We start from the raw sequence: 13,137 nt of genomic DNA, 5'->3' as shown, positions 1-13,137 counted from the left end.
TAATGATTTGATCCGATGACCTGTATATTTACCCTAGCTGACCCACACACACACACACACACACCCACATCCACCCACACACACACACACACACACACACACACACACAGACACACACACACACACACACACACACACACACACACACACTCACAGCTGCTGCTAAGGCCTTTTCAGTGTAATGATTTGATCAACTGCACTGTATAGTGACCCTAGCTGGCCCACACACATGTAAGCCCTGGTTTTGCCTTGCTTTCCTAAATCACTACTAGTATCCAGTGCCTGTAGCAAGTACTACTTCAAAACCAGGAATGAGTAGCGTAGTCCAGATTCAAGAAGCTAAAAATACAGGGTATATTTGTCCTCCCACATGCTGCTAATTAACACCATTGTTTGGCCAGAAGGCCATGCTAATTAATTGACTCACCACATAGGCGGGTCATGCATGTGTGTAATGTTCACATAAAAACTGATTATGGTAGCTACTTTTAGTTAAAGTTATGGGAACTACTTTTCTGTTGTGTGTATGATACCATTGATGTAGTACTGAGCGGGTGCATTGATACACTGAACTAGAGCAGTAGTGCTTCGAAACCGAAATGAAGGCAATGTAACTTGACTGAAGAAAATCCAGTAAAGGCATTGTTAACTTTACTCCGGTGTTTATGTAATGTATGTTGTGAAAGTGCAAAAAATACAACAATGTGTTCCTGTTCTCTGGACTTACCACACTTCTGGTGGAGACTACAAACAGTCTTTTGCCGTCTGAAATCATGTCACTGTGTTCTCAATCAATTTAAGTGTGGAACTGCCTTTTTTTAAAAATCGGATTCGCCATATAAATTAAATCAACAATGACAGTTCCCTAAGTAGACCTCACAGCTGTTGAACTCGAGCTGTAGGCCACACAAAGGCTGTTGTCAGCTTTGCGCTAAAGTATCTCAACGACATGCTAATGCGTCCTTCCAATTGAAAACATGACGGATGGATGGATGGATAAATGAACAGATAATTTGGTGGACAGATGACAATGGAGTCAGAGGCTATTGTCAGTTGGCTGCACACAATTCCTCTGCTATTCTCCTCAAAAATAAACTGACCAGAAATAGAAAAATGTAATCCCCTGTCCCCTAAACTCCCTGCTGACCGTGGTTCTCTGCCCTCACAGATGGCCCAGTCACTGTGGGGATGAGTTTGGACATCGCCAGCATTGACACCATATCAGAGATCAACATGGTGAGCTGACATCCATGAGGTCCCTCTGGGCTTGCTGTTAGAAATGTAGATGCATTGTCATTGTGTGTGTAAATATTTGTATGTGTGTGTGTGTGTGCATGTGTGTGTGTGTGTCCTTATGTGTGTTTGTGTGTGTGTATGTGTTTATGCAGGATATAAATATGTGTGGATGTGTGTGTGAGTGTAGATGTGGATGTGTGTATATGCATGTGTCTGTGTAAGGGTGTGTGTTGGTGTGCATGTATCTGAACGTGAATGTGTGTGTGTGTCGGTGTTGGCTAAGTGTATGTGAGGGTGCGTGCGTGAGAGTATTAATGTCATGCTTCATTTAGCCCGTGGAGTGCTGTCACAATCACTGCCTGTCAAAATGCCGGCTTGCGTTGTTCTCCGCGGTTCCATTATCACTGTTAATATGAGCCTGTAAATGTTCATGCAACATTTTCGCTCTGACCCTTTTGTGTGTGTGTGTGTGTGTGTGTGTGTGTGTGTGTGTGTGTGTGTGTGTGTGTGTGTGTGTGTGTGTGTGTGTGTGTGTGTGTTTATGTATGTTTAATGCTTGTGGCTCTCTCCATTAAATACATGCATGATTATAACCAATAATATATTTACACATTAATACCTCTTTGATTATGTATGTTTTTGCTGTCATGTGTATGCACTTAAATTGAGATATTTGTTTGGGTCTGGATTTGTACATAGATGTGGTTTGTATGTGCATATTTGTGCACATGCATGCAAGCCTGCCAGAGTCCATTCATGTACTTACACAGAATACTAAAAGGATTCTCTACCATATAAGTGCGTGGCATTCATATCATACTGCAACTTTAATGGCCATTTTCATAAGTAAGCATGTTTGATCTTTATGCCTTTGTACTTCTGTAAGCATTTTTTGTGTGTGTGTGAGTCTGTGTGCATTCATTTTACGTGGCGGTTCACTGTATGGATGCGTGGGTCCTGATTTCACATGCGTGTGCTTTTCCATCCTCTGCGTGCGTGCGTGCATGCATCCACGCAGGACTACACAGCCACCATCTTCCTGCGCCAGCGCTGGACGGACGAGCGCCTCGTCTTCGAGGGCAACAAGAGCCTCAGCCTTGACGGCCGGCTGGTGGAGCTGCTCTGGGTCCCTGACACCTTCATCGTGGACTCCAAGAAGTCCTTCCTGCACGACATCACTGTGGAGAACCGCCTCATCCGCATCTTCCCAAACGGAACCGTGCTCTACGCCCTCAGGTAGCCCCCGCCGGTCACTCTCTAAAAGCGCAAATAAAAATGCCTCTAAGAATAACATAGCACTGCTTGAAAAGCGTTCAGAGAATTGTGCCGAGTTTTCAAGGAAAAAACACAGATGCCCCACATGCTGAATGGATTGTTTCTCAACAGATGTGTGCGTAAGGACACAAGGGGAAAGCCTGGATAAAGGAGATGTAAACACAACCCTCAGCTTGCTCCTGGAGCGTAGCAGTGCCAGTGCAGAGCTCAGTAAACACCACAGAATGAACCGTCAACAGATAAATGCTTATTTTGCAATTAAGGAACCTCCACCATTGGAACTATCTGGGAGTGAGGGGGAAATACTGGAACCTTGAATAGTTAACAGAGAAAAATGCATTGCTCTCTGGATCTCCCTAGATCCCTTGACATAGTGCTGAATATAGTAATGTCATCTTGCGTTTCATCATGTGAGGTTTTATGAAAAATAAAAACTCAGTTCCTAGAGCAAAAGGATGTTGGGTTGTCCTTAGGGAGAAAAGGACTGTCATTCACTCGCAAAACAGTCACTTTGATGAATAATGAAAGGTATGGTATACTATATGACAGGGAAGGACATATGGGGGTGAAAGGGGAGAGTCGTGTTCAGGGAGAGAGGGAATTCAGAGGAATATTTAAAAACCTTAACAAAGTTTGGGGAATGAAAGATGGGGACTGCAAGGAGAGATTCATCATGTCAGATCATATGTGAGGACATGTGGAGGAGAGAGAGAGAGAGAGAGAGAGAGAGAGAGAGAGAGAAAGAAAGAAAGTGAGAGAGAGAGAAAGAGAGAGAGAGACAGAAGAGGTGGGAGAAATTGTGAGAGAATTCAGTCAGGAGGGCGAAATAGAGATAGACAGGTAGTGAGAACAACAGCAAGGTGAGAGAATTAGGAAAGGTGTGAGAGACAGCGGAGAGAGAGACAGGGAGCAAGAGACAGATACAGTAAGGGGATGAGAACAACACAAAGGTGCAAGGAGAGAGAAAGAAAGAAAGACTGAAAGAAAGACAGAAATGTGGTGACAGCAGCAGAAAGGCGAGCGAAACACGAGGGGTCATGAAAAAATATAGAAATAGAAGGATAGAGAAAGATGAAAAAAAGGAAGACGTGCAAGCAAGTCATATGGTGAGAGTCACAAAAAGGTGAGAGTATTTGGAGAGATGGAGGACACGGAGCAAGAGAGAGAATGATGGAGCGAAGGAGGGAAACTGAAAGAAAGAGATGTGCTTGCAGGGCATCTGACACCAGGGATCAGGGATGAGGCAGGAGAAGCACAGCTGACAGGGATGGACTGTGAAATTGAGACAGTGAAGGGCTGTTTTTCTCTCAATGACTCACTCAATCCATCCTTTTTTTCTCTCTCTTTCTGAATGTCATCTCCCCCACCCTGCACTTCCATCCCTTTCTGCAGGATCACCACAACAGTAGCCTGCAACATGGATCTGACTAAGTACCCCATGGACAGGCAGACCTGCACCCTCCAGCTGGAGAGCTGTAAGACAAACATCATCTCCCTATTTCTATTTCTGAGAGTTCATGTTAGGCCACTATTGAATAGTATCTGTCCCAAGATGTGACGACTGCTCGCAAAATATGCGGCATCCTGCGTGTCAGTATTTGCATTATTAATTGTTATGTTGAATCATTGTCTGTGCTTCAAGTATCTCCCATGGGTGTTTATTCAAGGATGGTCAGACTTTCTTCTGTGTTCTACTGGAGTTGCATGCAACTTGCATCATAAATTGTTGGTGAGCAATTCCGCAACTTTGGAGTGATGTAGGCTATCTGTACTCAGCACTGAATTCACCAAATGTTTTTTGACAGGTAAGGAAAGTTCTCTAGTAGTTTTGCAATTTAAGTGTACCCCTCGAGCATCAGGGTCTGTGTGTTTGTTTTCCAAAAACACTAGACAGTCGAGGCAACAGGTGGAGCTCAGGTTGCTTCTGCAAGCTTTTCTAGTGGGATGGACTGTTATTGTGTGAGACGGATGGAGGAGCTCCTGCACTTCTTCAAAGTGGCGAAGACATAACAGCGATCTCCAGTGTGGCGCAGGCTCCCCTCAGGCAGGGATGGAGTAACTGACAGGCTTGGACGGGCCCCGTAGGTTGTTGTCTGTCAGATAGAGAGGTAGAGAGAGAGAGAAGGCGAGAGAGGGAGAAAGGAGAAAAGACACACACTGGATATGTATGAGGAAGATGCAAAGCCGAGGCCAAGAGCTAGGAAGGCAGAAGGAGGGAGATATGGAAGACAACCAAGAGAGAGAGAGACAGGAAAGGTACTATGAAGACAGAGAGAGGGGTGGGGGACTGTGGAGAAACCTCTGTGTGGTCTCTGCTCGTGCCACCAGTCCTGGATTCTGGCCTTCGGGCTGCTACCCAGGGTGTTGGAGTTGGAGAAACATACCCCAGGGTGTTGGAGTTTCACCCTGGGGTATGTTTCCCACCATGCAGTTGTGATGCAAGTTTTTCCAAAACCGTAATTCAACCTATCGAGGTAACTATATTGGTATCTTACGCAACGAAGGTCAAACCATCGCTATGCTTTAAGCAAATTAGCCTTACGCAAATTAGCCTTAAGCAAATATTATGTATAATTAAAAGTCCCACTTAATATTCTTGTGTTGCAGGGGAGGTAAATGGTGTATGCTTTACACAGAACTAGTAGCAGAGGATTAGGCTGACAATAAGATTAAAGAATGATTTCAGGCTGGATGTGAGCCTGTTACCTCCCAGGTGCAGTTTTCGTGTTGGAGAGTGAAGGAGTGTTAGCCTACACAACAAATGTGTGTTCATTTGGAAATACCACAGCAGATGACTGTTTATGTAATAAGTAAAGACTTATAAAACTGAATTGAATACAGACAGCAATTTCACAAGGTAAGCCTATTTGAACAAATTAATATGACCTAATGAAAATTATTTAGGGGTGAAATTGAGGTATCCCAAGTCTGAGTGATTTGGCCCTCATTCACACACAGGCCCCGGCACACCCACACTATGTCATTAACCACATAAGTTAGTTTAATGGTTGCTTTGAACCGTGTTAGTTCAGTGCTAACTTCCGTCATTGTTCGGAAAACTGAATCCCTGGGTGCCTGTCAAGCTTACTGCATGGAGGGCTCCAGGAGGGTACCTCATGATATAAGCCACTGCTGCCAAAACTACAGAAATCCGTCAGAATTACATTGTATTTGACAGCAAAAAGCACCTGAATGTACAAACATTAATGTAATACCTCAAGTTGCTGCTTCTTGACTAGTTTAAATGGTCAGGATTGCACAGTCTGTATAGCCCACGTTCTATGCAAGTACAGCATGTTCACTTTTCTAGATTGTTAGGAAGACCATTAAATAAGAACGTGAACTGACTTGCATAAGGACATGTTTATGGTCATATTTGGTCATAAACGTTGGTAAACTTTCACCAGCACCTAAGCACACCAGTGGACTGGTGTCCAGAGATGGCCCTGTAGTGTATGTGGAATGAACATCTTACCCAATATAGTATGGCCTGGAACATATAAAATTAGCATGAGGGATATCCTGAAACTAAATATGTGAAGCATCACTGAAATATTTATTCAGTAATGACAAAAATAAAGTCTGTACAACTTATATATGTGCAATGAAATATTTATCATGATGCTTGATTTTTCGCCCTCTTTATTCACTGTATGTTCTCAACCATGTGACAACATTTAAAGCTTTTCCTGGCATGTAATGAATGTTTAAATGCTTTTTATGCTGACTACCTGGAACATATGACAGCAAGAAACGCTTCAGAAAGCACACTTCTATATGAAACATTCAGCATATGTAAAATCCTGTATGGAAGATAGGCGGTGTGGAGGTTAATACACAACCGTGAGATGCATTACACTGAGTAATGACCTGACTCAACAGTTCTCAAAGCTCTCATAATATAACGTATTGCTCAGTTGATCTCTTCCTGTAGATCTGGGATGAATGTCCATTAAAATGGCCATTAAAAAAAAATCACAGCAATCACAGTTCACAAGCCCCATGGTTTGATTAGACAGCAGTCGTGTGTTGGAGTGTTCACATGAATGAACTACACAGCCATCTGACTCAGACTTTTAAAGGCCTGTCGTCAGTGTGTGTCCTTATTTCCCTGTCATGGATGAGGGTTGGGAAACAGAAAAAAACTGATATTTGAGAATTGACTTGCTGTAAAAAATATATATATAATCACCCCCACTATTCTCTTTCGGAAGTTAATTAAGGATTGTAATTAAAACACAATTGCCAAAACAAATAAATGCTTACATAAAGAAACAGCAGTAGTAGGCTACTTGCTTGTGACTCTTTAGGTTAGGGCGAGGCCTGACGTCTTTCATTTGTGTCCTAATTTAACTTCCATTTTATCATTGCCTCACAATTACACCCCTGCTTCAACAAAGTGGTTGCGTAACGCTGTTGTATCAGCGGAACGCAAGGCGCTATCAGCAATGTAATTAAACAGCTATCTTGTAGCCTAATTAAACACCAAATGACTATAAATGTATCATATCATAGGCAATTGCATACTAGCACTGTGCCTTGTTCGAATAAAGGTGTGGTTTGGGAGGCTGTTTTCGGTGTTATTTATTCAAGCTGTATCTGGGGTTTGCTCTATAGCGGTAGATTGAACCGAGGGGAGAGGATCAGGGCACGGTATTCGGTGGAGGGAGAGGCTGTAGAGATAAGAGGACATGAGTTCTGTAAGGGAAAGCATGCACGGTTCCTTTCACCCTTCACAGATCAATTATGCATGCCTTTTTTTCTCCAGCGCAAAAATATGCTCTGTCCTCAGGGGATTCGCGCGCGATACATTGAGGGGCGTCTCAGATAGGCTATGAGGAAAAGCTGTCGCATCTATGGGAAAGGTTCCCCCAATTAAAAAAAAAAAAAAAATCGCCTTTTAAGTACCTGAACCATTATGTGTAGGTCAACAGCGCCGCCTAGGGGTAGAAAACGATAATACTGTGCTGTGAATGTTGAGCAACGTTGTTCTTGTGATGTCTATGTAGCCTTCTATATTTTTGTATTTCACACATAGATTTGTTGTATTTCACACATAGATTTATGTTTACGTTCATAAAATGAATAATATTCCAAATATTTCAATTAAATTGGTAAAGAATGTTCAGCTCTGTTGAACCATGTTGTGTGTGTGTGTGTTTGTTCCTGTAGGGGGGTACAATGTGAAGGATGTTGTGTTTTACTGGACTCGTGGGAACTACTCTGTGAGTGGACTGGACACGCTGCAGCTGGCCCAGTACACCCTGGAGGACTACTACACGTCAGAGTCTGAGGCGGTGTATGAGACAGGTGAGTCATCCACATACAGACATGTGTGCAAAACAACACACACACTCCTTCTTCAACACATTTACACGTGTACATACATAAACATACTTGTACGTGCAAGGCAGCACACACACACACACACTCATTTTTTAGACAGAGAAGTTGAAAAGCATGAATGTAAGAGTGTGTTAGAAAACGAATCCAGTACCATGGACTGTGCTTATTTTCAAATTCTGCATTCTGAACACCAGTTACTCAACTTGGGGAGTTTTCATCTTAGTGAATCAGTCTGTTGACATTCAGTGCTTTGACTCCCAGAGAGATGACGAACCTGCAGCCTTGCCACAAACCTATTCACCTTTCTCTCCGTCTCTCTTCTTCTCTCCTCAGGTAACTACCCCAAGCTGATCTTCCACTTCCGTCTGAAGCGCAGCATCCTCTACTTCATCCTGGAGACGTACGTGCCCTCCAGCGCTCTGGTGGTCCTCTCCTGGGTGTCCTTCTGGATCAGCCAATCCTCCGTGCCGGCACGCATCTGCATCGGTAAGGCATTGCCCCTGACCTGTCTGTCACCTGGGTGATTTGCCCCTGCCTTAGCTGTCAACCCTGCTGTGCATTCACCATATTTTTCCCCCCGGCCTATTTAATTTAATTCATTTTAATGCTTAAATCCTGCACACTAGAGTGTCCCAGAATGTCATAAATTGTACATTCTGTACACATAATAGTTGTATTAGCAACAATTCACTATGTAGAGTTAATGCAAAGTTCAAGATTTAAAAAAAGAAAATAAGTTTTGAGATGTAAATGACAGAAACTGCTTATATCCCCCCCACACACAAACACCCCACCACACCACCCGTATGGTTTAACCCACTTTTTGTGCCTGTGTGTGGAGAATCTGGTGGACTCAGCAAGGATTGGGCCTTCCGTCTCCCAGCAGGGCTTCAAGCCAAAGAAATCCCCCAGCATCCTTCATCACAGGCACTGACATATGAACGCAGAAAAAAAAAGAAGGGGGGGGGGGGATCTAAAAAAGGAGTGAGCTGCTGGTCCCTCTAGAAGGTTCTGGCTTAATACTTCAAATGCTAAATGACTCAAGCTGTTGGAAAAAAAGTAATTCACAAAAACGTTTCCTTGTGAAAAAATGATGTCTAGGTGTTTTTAAATCGCTGTGTTTAATTTCTCTGATTTCATCAGTGTTCCAGGGGCTGTGGAACAAATGGTCATAACCCACATTAGTCTTTTTACTGCCGGGTAAGAGTTGGCTATTAGAAGCACACCTAGTCCTTACACTAAAGGGCTAAAAACAGGCCTATAGATACAGCTATACCTGGGGGATGACTGATATATTTCATCTGTCTATTGTTGCTTATGTGGCATTTAATAATGCCTCATAAGTAGGCAGTATCCCAGAAAAGCTAAATTCATCAAGGTAATCAATGATAATATCTATGAGTTGTATTTCTTGGTGCCACTTATGTTTAATTGATGAATTCCTATAGGAATCGGAAGTGTGGTTTGTTCTAAATCAAATGCCACATCATCTCAGATATGTTTCATTAGGTCTTTCTTCATTAGGGTATTGAATGTGATTTGGGATGTAATGCGTCAGGTATTGTGCTTGTCGGCCATCCAGGTGTAACCACAGTGCTCACCATGACAACCCTGATGATGGGTGCACGCACCTCGCTGCCCAACGCCAACTGCTTCATCAAGGCCATCGACGTCTACCTGGGCATCTGCTTCAGCTTCATCTTCGGCGCTCTGATCGAGTACGCGGTGGCTCACTTCTGCACTTTACACCAGCCCAACTCCGCCCACGCCTACATGGTGAGAGCCAGCCTTCGTCTTCGGCTTCATCTTCATCACCATCCATCACCGCTGTTGTCAGTATCTGTGTAATTGTCCATGTCATCCTCACCGCCGCTCTCATTTTGTTCCCGTGTCCTGGACCAAAGCTGTCATCCTCTAGCTGTTGTCATCTTCATTATGCTTGTCAACACTTCTCCACTCAGATTCATTGGGTCAGTGCAGTGTAGTCATTGTCATCTCTATCCTCATCTTCACCGTCAACCTCACGGCATAAGCCATCACTTCCCTGGCAAAAGACGCACACGCACACATCCCATGATCCCTTTCTCTGGCCATCTCTGTATGTCCTAATGAGACATTAGGGGGGGTATTTGTGTGCACCATGCTGGTGGGAGATGAGGTGTGTTTCTGCATGTTTTTTTTTTCTCTTCATAGAAAAGATGCAGAGGTTATCTACTGTAATATATCAATATTGTACAGTACTTAATGATAGCATGGTCAAAAGTAATACACAAAGGGCAGAAATATTTTCATCCTTATGCCTAAGGTATGTAAATTCTGTACATGGAAACATTTGTACAATGGACATTCAAAATGCTTAAGGTACTGTATGTAAATTCTGTACATGGCAACATTTGTACAGTGTACATTCAAAATGCTAAAACTCATATCACCCTGCGTGGTTTTGGGCAAATGCGCAGTACGGTCAGGAGATGCAGGACCGCGAGGACGAGATGAACGGCATCGTCACCTCCATCGGCGGGAGCCGTGCACTGCGCGCCCGCAAGCGCGAGGAGGTGCTGAGTCGCAGTGGGAGCACCAGCAGCCCCACACACAGCCTGCCCAAGGAGGAGCTGGCCGCCACCCCGGTCCCGCCGCCCCGTATGGACACGGGCCCCCACCCGCGGGGGCGCTGCTTGCGGACCATATTGCAGGTGGGGCGCCTGGTGCGCTTCCTGAACTGCTGCCACGTGGAGAACCCACACTACATCGACAACTACTCACGCCTGACCTTCCCTCTCTCTTTCATCTTCATCAACTTTCTGTACTGGACCTACTACTTGTACTTCTGAGAAGGGAACTGCAGCAGTGCTTGCAGTGGGGCTGTGTGTGTGTGTGTGTGTTTGTGTGTGTGTGTGTGTGTGAGTATGTATGTATATGTGTGTGTGTGTGTGTGTGTGTGTGTGTGTGTGTGTGTGTGTTGTGGGGGGGTAGAGATTTGTTTGTGAATTAAGTTATTCCATCAATTTCTGTGTGCGCCTGTGTGTTTTTTGTTGTTGTCACATTTCGTTTAGGCCACATGCACCATATGCTCATGGTCATCGTTGTGTGTGTGTGTGTGTGTGTGTATGTGTGTGTGTGTGTGTGTGGTGAAGTGTGTGAACCTGTTTTACGTGAGGTTGTATGCTTGTTTCTGAGTCAGTCCTATGTGTGTGTGTGTGTGTGTATCTGTGTGTGTGTGTGTGTCTGTGTGGGAGCATACCTCTATGCTGGGATAAAGTGGCCTTTGTTTTCCAGAGGAGCTTTACCATTACAGAGAGAAACTAAGCAGGAGCTCTACTCTGCAATAAACCCATCAATATTACATAGAAAGTGAGAAAATTAAAGGGTATAGCTAGTGCTATTCATGGGCCTGCACTAGACTATGATATTGGCTTTGAATGTAGTGATGAATTTTACAACCAGACAGCAATATTTAACAATTACACCCAATCCGCAATAAACTAAATTCTCAATGTCAAACTGGATTACTTTCAAAAAATCCAGTATAGGCCTTGGGATGGTTCTTATAAGTTATTGGAGGTTATTGTGCATTTAGATATCATACTGGCTGCTGCCGAATCAGGCAATCGTAGGACATCACAGATTTCTTAAAACAAAGAAACAGAAAGGTTTACTTTTAAACTTGGTTGAGAAGCCAAATTCGAAAAGGTAATTGAGCTTCAGGTTTGTTTTGTATTTAGCACCTATGCATTACAAGGCAGCGCCATGGTTCGCAGGGCAGGCTTCTCTGAATAGCTATCTCTTTTTTTCTCTGTCTGCTTTTTAGTTTTGTCACTTAGCATTTTCTCTCTGTAATTTAAATCAAGATGGTTAGATACGCAAATTGTTTACAGGATTATTTAAACCTGTTCTTTTTTCCAGGGAATCAGTTTGTGTCTTTAATGATCTATTTACAATAATGCATGCCTAGATATCCCTTCCTTTTGTCATGGTGTTGTATTCCTTTGAATTAACCATTGTTTGTCTTCTTGTTTTTGTCCAATCAGAAAGCACTTTTTAAAGAGAAAATTAAGACTTAAATGTCACCAGGCATTCAATTAGTTCATGTGTTATGCCAGTTGGTATTGTTTATATCTGATTAGATCACATATTGCATAGCCATTCCTATACAGCACACCTGGAACTCTTTCTCGTAAGTATTAAGTTATGGGTGAAGTCCATGTTTTGGGCAGCTACTATGCTCACTGCAGTAGCTCAGAATTACTGTCCCTCATAATGGTCTTAACTGTTCTTTTCTTTGTATATAATTAGTTGTTTAAATTTGACACTTCTCAGAATGGTTGTACATGTTGCTGCCATATTAATGCAGGGAAGAAAAGGGCGTGAGTTGTACTTGCTTGTTTTATTTTCACCTCTTGATATGCCCTCACTTTATTTACTGTGAATGTGCCACCGCTGACAGGTATGCAAACAACATATTTGTGTGTTTTAAAGCTACACTGAGTAGATAATTATGGTCTTCCTACTGCACTGGCAGGCCACTGGCATCTACCGCTGTGTTAATCTTACATTTTAGTTTAATGCTACAATAACGGTGTGAATACTTCAGCAAATGGTACGTTCAGGTGGGGGGCGGTTTTTGGAGACGTTTGCAAAAATTATGCTTTTGTATAGTGCATGGACGTTTGCATTTTTAAAAAAACTATTTTTTTGAACTGAAATATAGAATCAGGTATGTTTTTCATGCATGAGAAAACAAGAGTGGGTTTAGCTCATCAGGCTCCTGCAAACAGCGGCACTCGCAGGGGGAGAACTGAATCAAGGTCCCTATCTCTAGGACTTTATCTAGTTTACATTGTAGCTTGGGCATAACATATAATAACGCTGGGCATTTTTGCAGTGAAAGTTGTGCAAGAGTGAAACATTTCCTGGTTTAAATGGATTTCTTGCCAATGATAAACCGAGAATATTTACGTTGCTATGAATTCAGTTTTGACTGGCAGGACTCTGATCTTTGCTCTTTCCCCTTGTCCCGTAAGATAACCTTTGTTATGTCAAGTGTCATGTGACCTCATTATCTCAGGATTCTGTGGCCCTGCTCTCTGACCAAAACTCTCTTCTTCATGGCATTCAAACTTTTCTCTCTTTCTCTCTCTCTCTCTCTCTCTCTCTCTCTCTCGTTTGTTCTCTCTCTCTGCCTTTCCATTTTCTACCCTTTCACTTACTCTTCTTCCCTAATTCCTCCTGATTGATAAGAGGCGCAGTGGAGACCTCCTGCACTCTCTAGAGCACTGATCC

At 43.2% G+C, this 13,137-nt stretch overlaps 1 protein-coding gene across 1 annotated transcript in view; it reads left to right on the top strand.

The window, feature by feature from the left end:
* The window catches only part of gabrz (gamma-aminobutyric acid type A receptor subunit zeta), a gene marked incomplete at both ends in the record, with an annotated part of 21,407 nt that extends 10,719 nt beyond the window's left edge, over window positions 1–10,688 (top strand). Inside the window, 7 exons of the mRNA XM_080834176.1 lie at window positions 1,169–1,236; window positions 2,255–2,472; window positions 3,904–3,986; window positions 7,684–7,821; window positions 8,191–8,343; window positions 9,440–9,633; window positions 10,317–10,688. Of these exons, the coding sequence (XP_080690302.1) occupies window positions 1,169–1,236; window positions 2,255–2,472; window positions 3,904–3,986; window positions 7,684–7,821; window positions 8,191–8,343; window positions 9,440–9,633; window positions 10,317–10,688 (1,226 nt within the window). The remainder of the gene's footprint in view (window positions 1–1,168; window positions 1,237–2,254; window positions 2,473–3,903; window positions 3,987–7,683; window positions 7,822–8,190; window positions 8,344–9,439; window positions 9,634–10,316) is intronic.
* Between the last annotated feature and the right edge of the window lie 2,449 nt (window positions 10,689–13,137).

This window comes from Sprattus sprattus (genome assembly GCF_963457725.1).
Source record: "Sprattus sprattus genome assembly, chromosome: 3".
NCBI classification, from domain to species: Eukaryota; Metazoa; Chordata; class Actinopteri; order Clupeiformes; family Clupeidae; genus Sprattus; species Sprattus sprattus.
The sequence above is the reverse complement of the archived record's forward strand: the minus strand, read 5'-3'. Positions and strand labels throughout refer to the sequence as shown.